General features: G+C 45.8%; 1 protein-coding gene across 1 annotated transcript in view; it reads left to right on the top strand.

Moving 5' to 3' along the window:
* The first annotated feature begins 379 nt into the window (after positions 1 to 379).
* LOC146009682 (MORN repeat-containing protein 3-like) overlaps positions 380 to 22,302 on the top strand; it is a 55,036-nt gene continuing 33,113 nt past the window's right edge. Inside the window, exons 1-4 of the mRNA XM_083150142.1 lie at positions 380 to 593; positions 11,008 to 11,175; positions 18,909 to 19,066; positions 20,630 to 20,789. Coding sequence (XP_083006268.1) covers positions 11,031 to 11,175; positions 18,909 to 19,066; positions 20,630 to 20,789 — 463 coding nt within the window. The 5' untranslated portion in view covers positions 380 to 593; positions 11,008 to 11,030. The remainder of the gene's footprint in view (positions 594 to 11,007; positions 11,176 to 18,908; positions 19,067 to 20,629; positions 20,790 to 22,302) is intronic.

The following is a 22,302-nucleotide window of genomic DNA, read 5'->3' as shown; positions in this document are numbered from 1 at the left end:
GATGTGTCGATGTAATTTATGCTGGTGGTGCGTTAGCATGGGTGGTTTTAATGGGAGAAGGAAGTATCTCGGTTTTCATAGTCATTTTTTATAATGCGTGTAGTGCGTGCGTGTAGTGCCCAAAATAGTGCACATGGGCCCCTGGGTCCAGAGGGGCCCACACTGCACCCATATATTCTGCTTATGCCTCAAGAGTCCCGGGGCAGCATCTCTGCACCAGAGACAGAAGTCACAAAAAAATAGGCTACTGTGGCCATTTGTGAGTGATTTGTCAGTGATTGTTCCTGGGTATGTCCACAGGAACCAGGCGCAATGTTCGCGGAGACCTGCTCATGCGCAGTAGACTCTGGAATGCTGCCAGAGTCAGAGAGGAGGGGGCTCGCAGCGGAGGCTGCACGCGGGTCCTCTCCTGGGTGTTCTTCTTATACGCCACTGTCGCTTGCACAAGCGAAACATGCACCTGCCAAAGGACAGTAATACTGTGTGCACCTGAGGAGAGCATCAGAGTCCTTGCATAGATGAACACATGGGAAGAAGAATGTAGGCTATTTTCATAAAACCACCAAAAGATGCTGCTGAGAGACCTTTTGCAGGTGAATCAGGCCCACAGTGACCAATTAAAATAAAATGACATCCTGTATCAGTGTAATTCTACATCATTCTAAGCAATATAGAGCATGTCTTTTTTTAAATTATTACATACATTTGTATTTAACTCACATATGGCCAGATGCACTAAGCTTCAAAAGTGATAAAATGGAGAGTGATAAACAACCAGCCAATCAGCTCCTGTCGGACATTTTCAAACACAGCCTGTGACATGGCAGGTAGGAGCTGATAGGCTGGCTGTTTATCACTCTTCATTTTATCACTTTTGAAGCTTAGTGCATCTGGCTCAAGAACAAGTATAAGGTACAGATAGTAACTATAGTAAAGAGTAGGCCTGCATAAACAATACAGCATGAAGCCATTGCCATGTGAAGCCATCACATTTTCCAGTATCCATGACAACAGAGTGGCAGCAAAGCTTTCTCATGTACTAGCATAAAAGCACCGTCTAGTGTCTGTTAAAGTAAGATTTTTACTGGAATAATAATAGCACCATCTAGTGTCTGTTAATGTACGTTATATAATGTAACACTTTGTTATACTGTGGGATGCTTTTTTTCATAAGTCATATCATTGCCATAAGTCAGATCCACTATGTATTGTATACTATGAATAGACATCTCTGGTATGCTCTCTGTATTGTATATATGTTTTTTTTTATATTGAAAAGGGTATATGGGATACTGGACTATATTATATAGCATTCAGCAGAATTTTCTCTGTATTTTACTACTTCTGGAAGCCGAGGAAAAGTTGTCATTTTCTTATAGATTTTCAAAAATTGCACTTGACATTTAGAATTTAAATCAGGTAGGGTAAGGCCTATTGTTTATGCTGCAGATAGCATTTGTCACATTACATACCTCTGTCCTGCTAAATGTAGGAATGTCCCGTTTTTTTGTGGACGTTCCCGCGTCCCTCCCGCGGCTGACAGTGTCCCACTGCGGGGGGGGGGGGGCAGTTGGGAGTCCACCCCAATCTGACAGAATAGACGCTGTGGGCATGCACAGCATCTATTCTGTGGCACAGTGGCCGAAAACAGGGAGCCCCCTTTATCCTATGTGTCCCTATTCTTCAATGGAAAAAGTTGGGAGATATGACATTATACTGTAGGTGTTATTATAAGTGACCGATCTCCATGGAGACGCATAGTGCCAACCACGCTAACAGCCTCTATAGCGCTGGGACATCGCTATAGAAGCTGTTAGCTGCGATGGAGGAAGCCGGCACACCCTGCTGTCAGTGCGGGGAGAGCTGGCTGTTGAGGAGGGAGTCAACGCTGGACCCTGGTTCTGTAAGTATGTTGGTGTAAAAGTGAGGTGTGTGTGTGTGTAATAAAGTTGTACTTTTCACTGTGTGTGTTTTTTATTTTAACAGTCTTTTTACAGGTGGACTACAAGTCCCAGCAGGCCCATTAATGCCCTTGTGGTTCGCCAAGTCCCAGCATGCGGGGGAGGCCTGCTGGCACTTGTAGTTCACCTGTATAAAGCAAGGTACTTGTTTCCTAGCACGGCCACCACGATTGTTATCGTGGTGGTCGTGTCGGAAAAAATCGTGTCGGTCGCGTCGGGTGCATACCAAAACGCACACGATGCGACCGACGCGATGTACCCGATTTCTCCATAGGCTTCAATGTTAAATTATTTTAACATTGAAGCCTATGGAGAAATCGGGTCCATCGTGTCCATAGGCTTCAATGTTAAATTTTTTTAACATTGAAACTGAGTCCATTTAACATAGTAAAAAATGGTAAAAGGGCCAATATGGGCCATTTCTCATTGGGTATGGCCCCGTCATGTGTGTAAAAAATAATGGCCCCCCATTGTGGCCGCCACCCCCACGTTTGACGCGAACCCGAAGCGAGGCGAGCGCAGCGAGCCCGCGAGGGGCGGCGGTGCGCATCCTCCGACCTTTTCATTCCCCTACTATCCACGTCGGCGTGGAGTTGAGAATAGATTAGTGTGGCGAGCCACCGAGCCCGAAGCCTGGCGAGCGCAGCGAGCGCAGCGAGCCCCGCGAGGGGACGCTGATACCTTCACAGATCCCTGCGTCCCCTCGCGGGCTTCACAGGTATCAGCGTCCACTCGCGGGGCTCGCTTCTCTCGCCAGGCTTCGGGCTCGGTGGCTCGCTGCGCTCGCCACACTAATCTATTCTCAACTCCACGCCGACGTGGATAGTAGGGGAATGAAAAGGTCGGAGGACGCGCACCGCCGCCCCTCGCCGGCTCGCTGCGCTCGCCACGCTTCGGGTTCGCGTTAATCACAGATCCCTGCGTCCCCTCGCGGGCTTCACAGGTATCAGCGTCCCCTCGCGGGGCTCGCTGCGCTCGCCAGGCTTCGGGCTCGGTGGCTCGCTGCGCTCGCCACACTAATCTATTCTCAACTCCACGCCGACGTGGATAGTAGGGGAATGAAAAGGTCGGAGGATGCGCACCGCCGCCCCTCGCCGGCTCGCTGCGCTCGCCACGCTTCGGGTTCGCGTTAATCACAGATCCCTGCGTCCCCTCGCGGGCTTCACAGGTATCAGCGTCCCCTCGCGGGGCTCGCTGCGCTCGCCAGGCTTCGGGCTCGGTGGCTCGCTGCGCTCGCCACACTAATCTATTCTCAACTCCACACCGACGTGGATAGTAGGGGAATGAAAAGGTCGGAGGACGCGCACCGCCGCCCCTCGCGGGCTCGCTGCGCTCGCCACGCTTCGGGTTCGCGTTAATCGTGGGGGTGGCGGCCACAATGGGGGGCCATTATTTTTTACACGCATGACGGGGCCATAGCCAATGAGAAATGGCCCTTATTCGGCCTTTTCCCATTTTTTACTATGTTAAATGGACTCAGTTTCAATGTTAAAATAATTTAACATTGAAGCCTATGGACAAATCGGGTCCATCGCATAGGCTTCAATGTTAAATATTTTAACATTGAAGCCTATGGGGAAATCGTGGGCATCGCGTCGCATCGTGTGCCTTAAAGTTAAGGCACACGACAAATCGGGTCCATCGCATAGGCTTCAATGTTAAATATTTTAACATTGAAGCCTATGGGGAAATCGTGGGCATCGCGTCGCATCGTGTGCCTTAAAGTTAAGGCACACGATGCCCGCGATTGTGGCCGTGATAAGAAACAAGGGTACTTGTGAGTTATCCGGGCGTCCGATTTTTAAATCGGGTCGGATCGGGACATCGCATCGCATCGCATGCGACCATCGGATGCGATGCGATGCGATGCGATGACCCGATTTTTCCATAGGAATCAATGTTAAAATGGACTGAGTCCATTTTAACATGGAATTCAATGGGAAAAAGGGTCCTTTTCATACCCCTACTATCCAAGTGGGCATGGAGTTGGATATAAACCTGTGGCGAGCGTAGCGAGCCACCGAGCCCGAAGCGTGGCGAGCGTAGCGAGCCCCGCGAGGGGACACGGAATACCGTCCCCTCGCGGGGCTCGCTTCGCTCGCCACGCTTCGGGCTCGGTGGCTCGCTACGCTCGCCACAGGTTTATATCCAACTCCATGCCCACTTGGATAGTAGGGGTATGAAAAGGACCCCTTTTTCCATAGGAATCATTTTAACATTGATTCCTATGGAAAAATCGGGTCATCGCATCCGATGGTCGCATGCGATGCGATGCGATATCGCATCGCATCTGATTGTATGCCTTAACTTAAGGCATACAATCAAAAAATCGGACGCCCGGATAACTCACAAGTACCGAAACAAGTACCTAAAGCAATGTTATGTATGAATGACTTAACCCTATAAGAACGGCGTCCAAAGCCCACCGACACCGGTGAGAGCCCCGGGCTTCAGCCCTGGATGGGTAAAGCCTGTGAGGGACCCCTTTATTGGGGGATTTCCCACTTCAAAATGTGCGATTTCGCTGCAAAAATGCGCGATTTTTGCTGCAATTCGCATCTAATTAAGTATGCGATTTCAGGAAAAAGTTTGAAAAATCAACAAAAAATCAAAAATCGCATCCCATTAAATGTCACCCATTATATGAGATATCTATAGAACTAAATAGGTTATTTCAACAACTTATATTAGACTAACAGAATGGACAACACGGGTGAGATTTAATAGGATGAGAGATTCAGAAAGTAAGAGATTTGGGAAGAAATCTCCAGGTTTTTTAAAGCGGCAATCATTTACACTGCAAAAGCAGTTTGAATTTGCAGTGTAAATGATTGCCGCTTTAAAAAAAACCTGGAGATTTCTTCCCAAATCTCTCACTTTCTGAATCTCTCATCCTATTAAATCTCACCCCACATGCGTTTACTGCCTTAGCATCTTTCACAAGGGTTATGCAGGTACTGAAAGCAGACAGAGATTATATGGAAACAGGATAGATGATCTGATACCAAGGCGATCAGGGGCAGGTGTGGATGTGAAAAAAAGGTGCCCCATTTAGCAAGATTTTTAATGAAATATCTTCTTATGAAAAGGAGAGAACCCCCCTGTAATAGTGTTCTGGGGAGAGAACATTTGCTTCCTTATTACTACGCCTATTTGTTAGCAATCTGCCCACTGATCTATGGGCCTGATTCTAGTGCCATCAGTCCCCAGTGTGCTCGCATGGGAAACCTATGGTAAGCCTCTGTGCATGGACATATTCTCATATGCGCAGTGTGCCAGGGACGGCTGCGCTCGCCACACTATCTAAAATCAACTCCATGCCGACGTGGATGGTGGGGGTATGAAAAGGTCGGAGGACGCGTACCGCCGCCCCTCGCGGGCTCGCTAACTTCGGGTTGGCGTTGATAGTGGGGGTGGTGTGGGGGTGCTTTTAACATTGTAAGCACCCATTAGGGTGCTTATACAATTAAATATCGTATAGGGGGACCATTTAACATTGAACATTGAAAAAACCCATTAGGGTGCTTATATACAATTTTAAAATCGCATCGCATGCATAGCATGCGGGCATATGGCATGCAATGCTATACAATGTATACAATGCATACAACTGAATGTGCTCATACAATTAATAATCTTATAGGGGGGCCATTTAACATTGAAAGCACCTATTAGGGTGCTTATACAATTTAAAATCATATCCCATCGCATTGTATGCCATTGTATTGTATAAGATCAGGTGCCATCGCATACCATTGTAAGGCTTTTGGTATACGATGCGATGGGCGCCGTGCTAGGAAACAAGTACCGTCTGGTTATAGCAATGCTTTGTGGTAATTATGTCCCATAGTGTATACTATTTTTATGTTTTTTCTTAAACAATATGTTTCAATAAATAAGATATTTATATAAAAAAAAAAACAAATTAAAATGCCTATATTCTGCTAAGCTTGTATGTTTAATTACTGTTCTGCATTCATCTAGACATCACAATTTGGCTTTTGTCAAAGTCGCCCAGAAAAATCTTACAGAGGCAGGGGCTCCAGTAGTAATACAGTAATGTGATTGTATTAGCGATCGCTTTAGGTGCATTTGCCAGAGCCGCGCATTACTGCACGTGTGCGGTCTTCACTGTGCATACAAGGATCCCTGTCCTGGTCGTTTTTGTGATCTGTAGGCCATAGGCTACAATGGGCTTAGTAAATTCATCAAGAAAGCAGCTCCCATAACTTTCTAAACTGGTGACTACAGTAGATATTTCCAATATTTGCCACGACCCCTGTATCTATAGTTCATCCAGGAGATATATAATATTTGAAAATGGCGTTTGCATGGGATTTCCTGCAAATATAAATTGATAAATAGGCCCCTTACCCCGAGTCAGCTTTTCTCATCAGAACACACCTAACTTTACACCAGGGTTGCCTACCTGACCCTCTCCTTGAGGGAGAAAATGCTCTGTTCCTGGTCTTCCCTGGTAATGTAGGATTGCCATCACCTGTGGGGAGCTAGGTAATTGATAAGAAAGGTGTTTCACCACATGTGATGGCATTCATACATTACCAGGGAAGTCCAGGAACAGAGCATTTTCTCCCTGAAGGAAAGGGTCAGGAAGGCAACCCTGCTTTACACCCACCAGACACCACTATTTAATGCATGTTTACCCTTTGCATTATAATTAGGCACATGTGTGTATAATAGGCATGTGGTATTGCTGCAAACCAGGGATGCACTTTATTCTAAAATTTGTCTTATTATCGCCAACATCTATAATAACCCCCTTAATGTTTTTCATTGTCCACCTAATGATAAACATTTCAATACAATGTCTAATGAGCCTCTAATGGCAGTTGATGGTGGTGGTAGTTGCTGATGATACACTGAGATGTCCCACCCAATCAGTGTCCATGGATGTGACACACACAAGTCACATGACGTACTGAGCAACTGCCACAGATCTCTCACTTCTCAATTGGAGTTGCAGAGACCAGGTATGTTTTTTGTTATCTCCAAACCTGCTCCACATTTAGGCCTATTCCTTCTCTACTTCCCTTGCCTAAAGACATTATGGGACCCATTTATCAATGAGGTTAGCTATCTAGGGGCAGACTAGATGGGCCAAATGGTTCTCATCTGCCGTCAAATTCTATGTTTCTATGTAAACTCATCACATATGATAAATGGTGCTCCAGCCAGTCAGCTCCCAACTGTCAATGTTCAATCACATGACAGCTATGAGCTGAGTGCCTGAAGCCACATTTATCATATGTAACCAGTTTTAAATAGCTAAAACTAGTTGATATATGGGCCCTATCTGCACTTCTATAATTTTTCAATAACAAGCTAAATTAAGTGGTTTCCAAACTCAATACTCAAGGCACCTTAATAGTCCAGATGTTAAGGATATCCATGCTTAAGAACAGTTGACTTGATTAGTACAGAAGACAGTTTGATTATATCATCTGTGCAAAAGCATGGATGTCATTAAAACCTGGATTGTTATTTTGCCAAGAAAATCATATTTTGGAAACCTCGGGTTAAATAAGGAATTGGAGATTACAGTACTTAAAGTGAATGGTTTATATAGGAAAGTTCTTAAATGGTGACTTGCTCGAGAAAGTATCTAATCCTGAATTTCGTTGTTAAATGCTTATTGTTTTAAGTATTATTTTATACAATACTGACCTTTTTATTGGCTTGGAAATCCTTTCAGATAATTTATGTGTCTAAAAGCAATACTCATATTTATAAAAGCTTTATTTGTTTTAGATTGAAACCTTTATAAATCCGTTATTAGGGATTACAAAGTAATTATTACAATGCAGATTTAGGAGAACTTATCCATGAATTGGGATTGTATTGTTTCAGTGGATAATTTGTCATACAGTACACATAATAGAAAAATACAGTACTGATGCACACTCTGCAATAATTATAATCAGCCCTGTTATCTAATATTGAGTAATAGCCAGTCACCTCAGGGCAGCACACTAATGCGAAACTAGTGTTAGTGGGTTAACAAGAAAGAAGAAAAGGCTAAGGGTTAAAGGTGTTAGTAAGGGCAGCTGGCTCTGGTGCAGTCAGCAAATTTTAGCTACGTTACCTGACAGCATTGTGGTGAAGTGCATTGCATAGGGGTAGGGTTGCCAATCCTGGGATCGGGATCGTCGGGATCCTGGGATTTGGCCCTAAAAAGTCTGGGATTTCGGGATTAGACTGCGCATGCGCAGTCTAATGCCGGGCAGCTTCTGAGCACTCATCCAGATGCTGCACGGCTGTTCCTGACCCCGGCGTGTGGACTGCTGTCACCCCTTCTCCTGCCCGCCCCACCTCTTCTCCTGCGCCTGCCCGCCCCTTCACTTGCGCCCGCCCATGCCTTCACCTGCAGCCTGCGTGCTTCTTCTCCAGCTGCTGATGAGGAGGTGCACGCGCCTGGAGGCACCGTGCACCTCCGAACTCACTCCACTCCCGGCCAGCCGCCTGCCAATGTAAGTAAATGTGTGAGTCGGCCAGTGTGGGGGTGGGTATGGGTTACATGCCTGCAAACTAGGGATGCCAATCCTGGGATCTCGGGGATCCCGGGATTGAGTATTTTTCAATCCCGGTTCCCGGGGGTTTAAAAAGTGCCCTGAGATTGGCATCCCTACATAGGGGGATGTATAAGTAGGGATGTAGTGCAGCGTGTAGGGGGATGTAGCGTACTGATATAGTGTGACATCTAGGGGGATGTAGAAAAGTGATGAAGTGCATTGCATATGGGACGTAGAGTAGTGAGGCATCCGGAAGCATAGGATGCTGAAGTCAGATGATGGTGACTTCGTAGGCATTTTATATAATGGGTGTAGTGCACATGGCCCCCTGGGTCCAGAGGGACCCACACTGCACCCATATATTATGCCTCAGGAGATCCGAGGCAGCATCTCACCACCGGAGACAGAAATCAGTAAACAAATGGCCACTGTGTGATTTGCGCATGCGCACTGGATATGTCCCCAGGAACCAGGCGCAGGTACTATGTTCCTTGAGATCTGCTCAAGTGCAGTAGACTCAGGAATGCTGCCAGAGTCTACTTGCCATCAGAAATGAGGGGCTCGCAGTAGAGGCTACACGCGAGTCCTCTCCTGCCAAAGGACAGTAATACAGTGTGCATGTGAGCCATAAGAGAGCATCAGAGTCCTTGCACATTTGACTGCATAGAGGAACACATGGGTAGAAGAATGTAGGCTATTTTCATAAAACCACCAAAAGATGCTGCTGAGAGCACTTCTGCATGTGAATCTGGCCCACAGTGACCAATTAAAATAAAATGACATCCTGTATCGGTGTGATTCTACATCATGGGGGTTATTCTGATTCACTCGCAAAGGCACAATCACTCTCAGATGAACAAAACCATATGCACTGCATGTGGGGCTGATGTAACATGTGCAGAGAGAGTTAGATAGTGCCATGGCGCACAGTTTGGGAACCACTGGTCTAAGTCAAGATAATTTGAAGTAAATATTAAAACAATGTTAAAATTAGCATTGGTCACATATTTGCAATATTTCTAAAATGTAATAGAATGAGGCTAACAAATCTTGTGCTCATTGCTAATTCTTGAGGTGGGGGTGGAGCACCATAAGGTACACAGAAGTGACAGGTGAGGGGCACACTGACACATTTAAAGAAGACTAGGAGCACAAAGAGGTAAACACAGGTGGCAAGTGAGGGGTACGCTGACAAACCTACAAAGGTGTAGTGGCACAAAAGGGTACCTGGGACTTATTTCAGTAGTAGCTGCATACATATAACTGTTCTGCAGCTAAATTCTGTATTCTGTGGTATTAGGATAAAGAAAATATATTGTTCTTCATAACATTTTGTACCTTGAATCTGGGGGGTGTTTAGTATATAATAGTATACCCTTTAATTATGTTCACACTAATGCTTTATTATGTAATGTTTCATTGGGTTAGAGCCCTAAAAAGCATACCCCCAAGATTTTTGTAGTGATGCTACACCACCTGGCACATGCTGTTTATTCCCTCACTATCTGTAAGCAGACCTCGCCCAGGAGTCACTCTATGCCTCTCCCTGTAAGCCTCTCCTTGCCATTCATTGCTTCTTGCACTCTCTGCCTCTCCCTGACAGCACTCACTGCCTTTCCCTGTCACCCCTTATCACCCACTATCCCTCCCTATCACCACCTGCCACTACCTATCTCCCATTGCCTCACCATCTATGCCTCTCTCTCTGTCACCCTGTCACCTTTTCCTCTCACTAACTTCCCGTCACCCTCTGCTTCTCCTAATCACCCTTTCCCTGAAACCCACTGCCTCTCCCTGTCACCCTTTTTTGTGTAGCATACAGTGGCGTAACTATAAATTTTGCTCCCCCCTGCCAAAAAGTTTGTGGCGCCCCCTCCCCTGGGCTCCTTTCCAGCGTGTGACGTGATGATGTCACACACATAACGGAGAAGCTGAAGCAGGAGAGAGGAAGAGAGACCAGCATACACTGCTTATTCCCTTGGCTTCAACGCATCCCAGGCCACCCCAGAATGCCCATCCGCCTGCCCATCCTGTACACAGTAGCCAATAGCCTGCTCTGTGTACAGTCAATTGAATCAGTGGGGGGGATTTGTCGTCTCTGCCATGCTGCGGCTGACTCGCCTTCGGTGCCCAGCCAGTGGGCAGTGGCAGGCAGCAGCATGTCAGTGCATCCAGCAGGTGCTGGCGCCCACATAGACCCCACTGTGGCTTGCTCCCACAAGCGGCAGCTGGGACTGCCTTACAGTAGTTACAACACTGGTAGCATATTATGAACTTGGGGTGGGAGGGGGCCAAAGCATATTTTTGCACCTTTACAAACATATTTTTTCTGCACAGTATACAAATATTATAAATATTGCAATATACATAAAGACCTCTGCAGTATCTAGTCCTATGGGGTCTGCATAATTATTTCATACACTGAAATAATAGTAGCACCATATACAGTAGTTATAGGGAAAAATTGGTTAACACATTGAAAACCTATGTAAGAGATGTTGTGTTTGTGATTTCAGGTGATTTGTGATTTGCGGAGAACATGCCGTTATTCAAACAACCACGTAGCATAGAAATCCCCTGGAGAAAATCTGACAGGAATGCCCAGAAGTCGGGGCTCAGACACACTGTTTATAGTGTGAATGGTGACAAATACACCGGAGAGTGGAAAAACAACCTCAAACATGGTAATAATAAACAATTTCATCAAGTTTGAATGTATAGACTATGGGCAGGGGCAGGGGTTAAAGCGAGGGGAACAGGGTGGAACTGAGTTCCACCACCTCTAATGGTGAGGTGTAACATTTCAGCCTCCACATTGTTCCTGCACAGTAATACTCACAGAAAAGGATTCTAGTTTGCAGGGGGATGCCAAAAACCCCACCACTTGCCCTGTCTCTGCCCAATTGGGGGACGGGAGGGGGGGGGGGTAATAAGGTGGCATAGAGAAATGAGTTCCGCCACCTCTTCATGACCACTTTTAGCCCTGGGCAGGGGCACAATTACCATGGTAGCAGGGGTACACCTCCAATGGGTCTCACAGCTGAGAGTGGCCATCATATATCATCAATTGCTCTGTAAACAACTAGGAAAGCACCAAAAACTTAAGCTGGTTACAAGATTCCTCATGAATAATATATTTAGTGTTCTCTAGCAACAAATGATATTGTTCATACACACTGAATGATATCGCGCAGTGACATCACCTGGCCCCAAGCTGAACATGCAGTCATTGTCGGTATAGTCAACAACTGCATGTACAGATGATGGGGGGTTGTTACTATACAGTGCGCACACACTAGACGATATGCATGATATATTGTTAGCGATATCCTTATCGAGCATATTGTTAACAATGCATCATCTGGTGTGTGATCACATTGTGTATGACTTGGGTGCTGGATGACTGCCCAACAGGGGGGATCCTGATGGTCAGGATCCCAACATTGGAATCCTGACTGGCGGTGCTCCAACAGGGGGGATCCCAGGGGCTATTCTCCCTTGTGTGGGTCCACGACCACCATAGAGGGAGAATAGAACCTGCAGCGAGCGAAGTGAGTCACTGAGCCCGCGGCATGGTGAGCGCAGCGAGCCCGCAAGGGCTTCTTTGTGCTTGCCCCCTGTCGGAGCACAGGCAGACAGGATTCCAATGACGGGATACTAACCGTCAGGATCCCCCTGTCGGAGCGCCATACCACACCTGTCTGACTTCACATTATGTAAGATAATATCTGTTGTGTGTTCACCAAGCAGGCTGCTTCCTTTTGGTTATTACATCAGTGCTGTCTGTATTTTAGGAAAATATTTTTTGTACTTCATAGTTTCTGTACTCTTCATTATGGGCAGGATGTTCTAACATCTGCCACCACTCTCTGCCGGCGACTGCATCCATACTAATCGCATAAGCGCTAACATATGTCATTAGTAATGCAAAGGACAGCTCTTGTGATAAGTGCTGTCCTTTGTGATTCAGCGAAGTCCCTGGACTTCTGGGTCTGAGACACGGGAGTCCATCTGCGCATGTGCAGAGTGACGGCGCCGGCCCCGGGGCATACTTGGAGGGATCCATGACGGCTGGCGATTCCCTTGACAGCGGTTCCCCCGACGGAGGGGCTTTACTGCATACGGAAAATGCAGTAAAAACACGATTACGCTGTTACTTTATAAATAAAATTATTATTATTACTACTTGTAAGGTCCCTCTTTCTAGGGCTATATGAAAGTATGTATATATGGCAGCTATACGTATTGTATGTATAATGCTGGGTACACACCAGGACGACTAGGGCCCGATTCTGTCAATTTAGATCCAATTCCGACCGGTTGTATGCAGATTGTATGTACTATCGTGTGTTTTTGACATTTATTTGATCCGATTCCGATCCAATGCGCGTACACGCCACTCGTTTGGTCGCATCTTTGGTCCTACGTGCTGCAGGTAGGATCCGGCAATCCCAGGCCGACCGACCATCAATCGTATGCAGATCGTGAGTGTTTTTTGCCGCCTCCGTCGTCCGTCCGTCGGTGCGTCCGTCGTTTGATCCAGCCTATTTGAGTGGCATTTCCTAAACACTCCCCCGGCGCCATGTTTTTCCACATAGCAAACAGTGCTGGCGCAGCAGTTGGACTCTCCTTCTTGTCTCATCTCCCAGAACAACAACCTGGTATGTTTGCACTCCCAATGCTCTCCTATGCATGCCCACTGTTGCCACCAATGTATATAGTGTGTATAGAGCACTGTTTTGGCAACCGTGCACCCAACCATGTCACTGTTTGCTCGGGTGGGCCCCATGTGTGTATATATACATATAACCATTGTCCACCATTGCAGTATTCCATGCACTCCTCTCTGCTAGGCCCCATTCACCTGTGTGTGTGTGTTTAGTTTGTGTATATATACATATAACCATTGTCCACCATTGCAGTATTACATGCACTCCTCTCTGCTAGGCCCCATTCACCTGTGTGTGTGTTTAGTTTGTGTATATATACATATAACCATTGTCCACCATTGCAGTATTACATGCACTCCTCTCTGCTAGGCCCCATTCACCTGTGTTTGTGTATATATAGATATATACATATAACCATTGTCCACCATTGCAGTATTCCATGCACTCCTCTCTGCTAGGCCCCATTCACCTGTGTGTGTGTTTAGTTTGTGTATATATACATATAACCATTGTCCACCATTGCAGTATTACATGCACTCCTCTCTGCTAGGCCCCATTCACCTGTGTTTGTGTATATATAGATATATACATATAACCATTGTCCACCATTGCAGTATTCCATGCACTCCTCTCTGCTAGGCCCCATTCACCTGTGTGTGTGTTTAGTTTGTGTATATATACATATAACCATTGTCCACCATTGCAGTTTTCCATGCACTCCTCTCTGCTAGGCCCCATTCACCTGTGTGTGTGAATAGCAATCTGCACAATTAAATGTATAGTGGTTTTCATAAAAGTTTATTAACATTTTAAATACTTAAAACATAAGAACTAGGTAAACTGGTAACTATAACTATAAAAATTTAAATCAGAAACAAAACATGGATATAACTATAAAAATTAAAATATGAAACAAAACATGGATATAACTGTAACAACTAAAATGGTTTTATCTTTTTACAGTCCAAATGTCCAACGCAAAGGAACAAGAGTTTTTAGAAGGGTTTATAGAAAAATATCGTTCACACGAATGCCTGTGGCGAACAAAATCCAAAGAATATTCAAACAAAATGAAAAGAAACCAAGCCTTGGAGGACTTGGCTCGCTACAGTCTCCCATTTCACCCAGAGGCCAATGTTGAATGGGTGCGGAAACGCATCCTTAAAGGAACACAAGAAGGTGGAGGCTGCAAAGAAGTCTGGTGCTGGAGTCGACGAGATGTATCAAACATCGCTCTGGTACTATGATAGGTTGACGTTCACCCTCAGCCAGGAGTCGATGAGGACAGGAGTAGTCCTGATGGTCGAACAGGAAAACCAAGAAGTCACGGCGCAGGAGGAGGAGAATTCGCAGTCTGCATCGGTGAGTCTATTTTTTTGGCTATCTAATTGATTCCTCCTGCCAATCCACAGCCCCCTCCCCATTAAAGTAGGCCATGTACTCTTCCCTCACCTGTTTGGCTCGTGCACTCCCTGTGTAGTGTTGTGTTGGGGTTTGCAAGGAGGATATCTGCACTACCTCCTCTGGCAGTTCTTGGTCTTCTTGGAGTGCTGTGCCTGTAGCCCTTTGCTGTGTGGCTTTTCTGCGGAGCAAATTGTGCAGGACACAGCACGCCGTCACAACCCAGTCAATTTTGTCCACCCTCAGGTTAATGGCAGTGTGGAAAATGCGAAACCGGCTAGCCAGGATGCCAAAAGCATTTTCCACAACATGCCGTGCCCTGGATAGCCTGTAGTTAAAGATCCTTTTGTCATGGTTCAGGCCCCTTTGCGCATATGGCTTCATGACATGCTCGTGCAGGCCAAAAGCCTCGTCTGCCACAAACACAAAGTTAAGCCCCTGTTTAGTTTCCTGGACAGACGGCAAGTGAAGGGTGTTCACTATGAGCCTTTCGTAGAACTTTGTGTCCTTGAAAGTGCCACCATCCGATGCACGGCCATTCCTTCCTACATCCAGGAAGATAAACTCATAGTTCGCATTAACAACAGCCATTAGTACAATGCTAAAATAGCCCTTGTAATTAAAATAGTAGGAACCACTATTGATAGGCTGGGCTATGCGGACATGTTTGCCATCAATGGCTCCACCGCAATTTGGAAAGTTCCATCGCTGTTCAAACTCCTCTGCGATGACTTTCCATTCATTCACGCTGGTAGGGAACTGAAATTAGAAGTAAATAGAATTGATTAGTAAACATGTTCAATTTTTTTACAGCTTGGTGACTACCCACCTGCAACCCCAGACCTATCTGTCCTATCTGATAATGCATGCACATCGAGCGAAGCTCCTACTCCGGCACGCACTCCCCCGTGCCAAAAAAATGCGTGGCAAAGGAAAAAAAGGAGAAGCAGCAGCACATGAAGAATTTATGATGCGGGCACAGCAAGTCCTGCAAAGAAACCCGGACAAACATGACAACTACTTCACTTATGTGGCAGAGTGTGTTCGCAACATGGCTCCGGACCAGCAACTTACTTTTGAAAAGTTATGCATGGAGTTGGTGTATAATGGCAGTTTAGGGTATCTCAACAGTGGCACTAAAATAGTTGGCATGGGTAGTGCACCAGACACACCACTGTCATTAGAATCACCAGTGCCTACTCCGCCTGCCACTGTACCAGGCCAGTCGAGCACAATTCCAACACATACCCAGTCAACACCTACACAGCCTTCTCAACCCCCCCAGTACCGTCAATTCTACAGTTCTTTACTGATAGAAGATCCAGAGTCTCCTGTTTTTGAGGATCTGTCTTAAAAAATAGGCTATTTTATCATTTACCATCGACATGGTCTCAGCTGCAGGTATGTGATGGCCACTGCTCACATGGCGTATGGCGCACATCAATGGGGCCGGGACCATTGCATCTGCGCCATGCGCCATGTGGGCCGCAGCCTTTACATATCTGCAGCAGACATCCTCTGCCACACAAGGGCCACAGTGTGTTTTTTTTTGTTTTTTTATATGCTGCTACCTGTACCTGCATTACCAGAGGGAGAACAGGATTCTCCTCAATCAGGAGAGCAAACTCCATTTATTGCCCTTTTTTCTTTGCCAATAGTATGGGGTACTGTGCGGCAGACATGGTCTCAGCTGCAGGTATGTGATGGCCACTGCTCACATGGCGTATGGCGCACATCAATGGGGCCGGGGCCATTGCATATGCGCCATGTGGGCCGCAGCCTTTACATATCTGCAGCAGACATCCTCTGCCACACAGTACCTTATCCCTACTGTTGTAAGGGCATGTTCCAGAAGTTACCAGAGTGTGTTTTTTTTTTTTTTATATGCTGCTACCTGTACCTACATTACCAGAGGGAGAACAGGATTCTCCTCAATCTGGAGAGCAAACTCCATTTATTGCCCTTTTTTCTTTGCCAATAGTATGGGGTACTGTGCGGCAGACATGGTCTCAGCTGCAGGTATGTGATGGCCACTGCTCACATGGCGTATGGCGCACATCAATGGGGCCGGGGCCATTGCATCTGCGCCATGCGCCATGTGGGCCGCAGCCTTTACATATCTGCAGCAGACATCCTCTGCCACACAAGGGCCACAGTGTGGTTTTTTTGTTTTTTTATATGCTGCTACCTGTACCTGCATTACCAGAGGGAGAACAGGATTCTCCTCAATCTGGAGAGCAAACTCCATTTATTGCCCTTTTTTCTTTGCCAATAGTATGGGGTACTGTGCGGCAGACATGGTCTCAGCTGCAGGTATGTGATGGCCACTGCTCACATGGCGTATGGCGCACATCAATGGGGCCGGGGCCATTGCATCTGCGCCATGCGCCATGTGGGCCGCAGCCTTTACATATCTGCAGCAGACATCCTCTGCCACACAAGGGCCACAGTGTGTTTTTTTTGTTTTTTTTATATGCTGCTACCTGTACCTGCATTACCAGAGGGAGAACAGGATTCTCCTCAATCTGGAGAGCAAACTCCATTTATTGCCCTTTTTTCTTTGCCAATAGTATGGGGTACTGTGCGGCAGACATGGTCTCAGCTGCAGGTATGTGATGGCCACTGCTCACCTGTCGTATGGCGCACATCAATGGGGCCGGGACCATTGCATCTGCGCCATGCGCCATGTGGGCCGCAGCCTTTACTTATCTGCAGCAGACATCCTCTGCCACACAGTAGCCCGTACTTATTGGGAAAGTTTAAACTGGGTCATACATACTTAAATCTTTATATATAGTGTGTGTTTTTGTACAATATCTTTTATATATGGTATTATAATATATTTGTGTTGACACAATCTATTTACTATTTTACATGTTTTACCCATGAAAGGCCTAAAAAACCTGTTTCTGTCCTAGGCCTAAATTATAAATAAAAATATTTTGTTTGCACAATAAAGTGTATGGTGTATATTTCATCCTTACCTTGCAATACTGGTACTGCAGCACCTTCACAATGGCTTTGCAGGTCTCCGGTATGATGAGGCCCAAAGCTTGCGGGGAGATGAGGGATCCAAACTTTAGGTCAGCAAGAGACCGTCCTGTCGCCAGAAACCTCAGGGTCACCACCAGCCGTTCCTCAGCAGGGATAGCCATGCGATACTTGGTATCCTGCTTCTCGATGTGGGGAGTCACCAGACGCAGCAATTCCTGGAATGTGGCATCATCCATCCTCAAGAAGTTACGAAAATCGTCTGGGTTATTTTCCCTGATGTCCCTGAGCAGTGGCATGTGCGAACGAGTCTGACGCTGAAGTAGCCACTGCTTTGTCCAGCATGATCTTTCTCTCCTGCGCTGGGCTCTCTGACGCCTGAGCTTCAACACTGCATAATAGAGCAGGTACTGTTGCTGGTGACTACCCATCACTGCATTCTCCATAGTGCAGGGTTAAAAGACACTTTGTAATGGCAGGCAAAACAAAGTAATGTGTAAATAGCTATGTCCAGCGTTCAGCAGGTATAAACCAAGCCTCACTAGTAACAAAGCAGAAATACACTGGTTTAAAATGGCTGCTGCTATTCCTATCCCCCTCTGCTAGTCCTATCCCCCTCTGCTAGTCCAGCCCCTTCATTCAAATTTCAAAGGCCAATCTGACGACGGTCGCATGTGTTCTTGCAAAAAAACAAAAACCAGCGATCCGACCGTCTTAACGACCATCGCGGGCGCATCGGGATCGGATCTAGATCGTTCCGCAAAAAAAACACAATTTTTGCTAATCGTTTGCTGGGGACTGCCTGGGAGCTCCCGGGAAGTCCAAGGGAAATCGTTCCATGGTCGTCTATCGGTCGTGGACGACGGTGGTCGTCCTGGTGTGTACCCTACATAATAGTTGGAGTATATACAGATTATGACTATTCCATTTTGGAATGCCAATTGTACAATATCTCACAGTATTTAGAATAGTAGAAGGGAATACATGTTTTGTTAGGTCTGAGATAGTGTAACAAGAATAAGAGTATGCAGGCAGGTCCATGACCCGACAGAGATGTACTCTCTGTTCCTTACTCCGGGCTGGGCCTGGTAATAGCCATGTAGTAAGAAACATGTTTTAGGTGGGGAGATACCGAAGTGGCACTTTTATTTGTTGTTTTTTTGTGAGAGGTTGATTATTTTTGGACATCACCCTTAATATATTCTGCTCCCCCCAGCTGAAGGACAGATGATCCAAACTGCGTCTTGTGTACAATTCCCACATATTACTGTAACATTGGTTAATAGGCTGCTCTCTGTCTACTAAAAAATCCTAAATTCATCATGGCCAAAACTATTTTATTTATTATATTCCAGGCAGAGGAATTTTTGAGTGTAAAAAAAACAATTCCATGTTCCAAGGAGAATGGAAAGCTGGAAAAAGAAGTGGCATTGGGCACTACAGCAAACGGGACCCAGGCACTGGTGAATATGTAAAGGTGTATGCTGGGTCATGGGAGAATGACAAAAAACATGTAAGTTGTACCTTTATTTTCCCAAACAAATATGGAAATGAGAACTGTTTTTCGAATTCTGGATAGTTTAATTTAACAAACTGTACCGACGAGGGTGGTACTGGGCCACAGCAGGGGATTCGCAGTGCAGGAAGGGGAACTTCCCAGCACAATTTGGTTGGCTGATCTCCACAAGTGCAGTCAGCTGCAGCAGTGGGGAATGATCATCAGTCGCCCCTGACACACACCCAGCTGCACTCTACAGTGCCTGATTAACCAATAGGCTGATTAGGCTGCAGCCTAGGAATCCTGGGCTGGGAGGCCATTGCAGGTGACATACGAGGAATAAAATTGAAGGCCTAATTTATTCCATGCTTGTTAGCTATCACAGCACCTGTCCCGATGTACTGTGGGGATAGGGTTACCACCTAGTCCCTTTAATTCTGGACACATGTTAATTACACAGGTTCTGTGGCAGTTTAAAATCAGGTGAAGTGGAGTCTTGAAGTCAGCCAGCCACAGAACCTGTGTAATTAATGTGTCCGGAATTAAAGGGACTAGGTGCTAACCCTATGTGGGGGTAACGTTCTCAAGGTAGACCGCCAGATGGCTGTGCCAATGTAACTTACTGATGAAACCATTACTTTATGCACATTGTGCTACAGCGCCAGCTGGGCAGCCTAAAGCCAAAGCCTCCTTCACACGCCACAAGCATTAGATCATACATGGCAGTTGTATAACCTTTGTTACATGCACATGGGCAGTATGACCGGCGAGTCCCTGAGCACCCATACACGTGTTTTTAGCAGCATTATGGGGAGCTGGAACTTTAATCAGGCCCTGATGCTCTACATGTGTGTTTGTGTGGGGGTGTATGCCTATGGGGGTGGGGGGGGGAATATAAAGTTGGGTTGGGAAAGGAATATAAAGTTAATTATACTAGATTAGGGTGTATTAACTTAAAATAAGGGTGGGGCGGGTACAAAAAGGATCTTTTTACATCATGGGGGTTATTGAACATAGATTTTTTTTTTTTTTTTCTAAAATGGGAGAAAATTATTCTATATTTGGGGCCTATGGACATGGGGGGTGAGGGGGTAAGAAATACAATCTAGATATATATATATTTTTTAAATAAAATTGCTTAATATTGTGTTCAAAATATTTGTAAACTTTATTAAGAAGTAAAAAAAAATCATCTACAAGTATTTGTGGGTAAAATAAACTGTTAAGTACTGTAGTAAAAAAAACCCTTCATTCGTCAGCACTGTTAGGACGTAATAAGCAGCGCTGGTGGATGTCTTACAGTTACCGTTCACTGGCGGCAGCTTCAGTGCTTCATTCTAGTAACAAACATGGCCAGCAACAACGTTCATTAAATACTGCATGCCCTCAGTAATACATTCTGAGCATAGTAAATATTTGCATATAATAAGCTGCAAATATTCAATGATAACTGGGCCTCCTAGTCACGTATAGAACTGGTAATCATACAATATAAGGAAGTATGTTGTATATGCTGTGCAAGCAATAATATAACCTTGTATAATGACATATGCAATTGTTGATTTGATGTCTTTGCAGGGATATGGCACCAATTATTACTCAGAGAATAAGTATTATGAAGGAGAGTGGGAGACCGGACATCGCAGTGGCTGGGGAAGACTGTTCTTTGGAAATGGAGACATGTACGAAGGAGAATGGAAGAAAGACAAACAATGTGGGCAGGGATTGCTACTCTTAGGTATTGGCTAGTTTTAATATTTTAATAGTTTTTAATGTCATAGTATAAGTATGTATCCTTTTGCCACCTTCACCAATCGAGACAATAGTGCTGCTTATGTACCTACAGCATAGCTGCCTACCTCTCTGCATTCTGCAGGAGATTCCCTGAAATAGTACCAATTTTCGTGTCTCCCCGATGTGTCTAATAATGGTGTGTACACACTTGTACAATCATGACTATATTACAATTTAGACTATCTGCATATAATATATACAATTTAGACTATCTGCATACAATTTAGACTATATAGGGGGTTATCCTAGTCCATTCTTTCTGACAAAATCCTTCTTAGATGGACAAAACCATGTGCACTGCGGGTGGGGCAGATGTAACTTGTGCAGAGAGAATTAGATTTGGGTGGGGTTTTTCTTCAAAGGCCCTTATTCTTGTTCGTGCGGTAACGGCCGCATGCGGCCGTTCCGCCGATGTTTTCGGTCTGCGCATGTGCAGAGGCTACTCTGCGCATGTGCAGCCGAATTCGCCGTACACGTATTTTGTCCGCCGCAAAGGGGGTGGATAGGGGCGTGAGGGGCTACGAAGCCTCATTTGCATATGCATACGCCCCGCGTTTCATGGGCGTTCCAATGCAAACGCGGGGCGTACGCATGCTAATGAGGCTATGACGCGTGGGTACAGGGCGGGCATCTGACATCGCCGGATGTCAGCTGCCCGCCCCCATACAAGATTTCACACGGACAAGTGTCCGTGTGGTCTTGTGTAGCGGGACCTGGTGGAGCGTGCGGCCCTGCATTCGATGTTCGGCGACCATCGAATGCAGGGGCTGCTCCCACCATGGAGGAGGCGTATCCCCGTACACATTCATGCGGATCGCCACATGTCCGCGTACGGACGGCCGTGGCGATCCGTATGGAAGGCGGGGATTCGCCTGGTGCGGTCAGAGCCGCATATGCGGCTCCGGCCGCACCGATCAGAATAAGGGCCAAAGTGAGATCTATATTGAAGTGTAAAATCATGCAGTCAGTATTTTCCCTGCACAGAAACAAAATAACTCACCCAAATCTAATTCTCTCTGCACATGTTACATCTGCCCCCCTGCAGTGCACATGGTTTTGTCCATCTAAGAAGGATTTTGTCAGAAAGAATGAACTAGAATAAACCCCATAGTGCAGATCTGCACTATATAGTCTATGCAGCCAAGACTTTCTGGCTGCGATATGGGAGCGCGCATCGGAATCGCAAGGGTTAAAACCTGTGCGATCTGCATAAGATCCAGATGAGATTTTGACTATATAGTCAAAATCTCATGCACATAGTACAACAATCTCCCAGATTTCCCCTAACTCATATTATGCAGCTGTTACAATTTGGGGTAAAAAAATAGAAATCAGACATATATACATTCAAATAGAATCATGTGCAATTTCCCTGCATTAGTGGAAAAGCCCAATGATCTCTATGGCTACATGCATTTTAAATGAGGTTTCTCGCGACCACTTAAATGGAACTACTT

This window comes from Crinia signifera, chromosome 1 (genome assembly GCF_055691185.1).
Source record: "Crinia signifera chromosome 1, ASM5569118v1, whole genome shotgun sequence".
NCBI classification, from domain to species: domain Eukaryota; kingdom Metazoa; phylum Chordata; class Amphibia; order Anura; family Myobatrachidae; genus Crinia; species Crinia signifera.
This window is presented reverse-complemented; position numbering and strand designations above follow the sequence as displayed.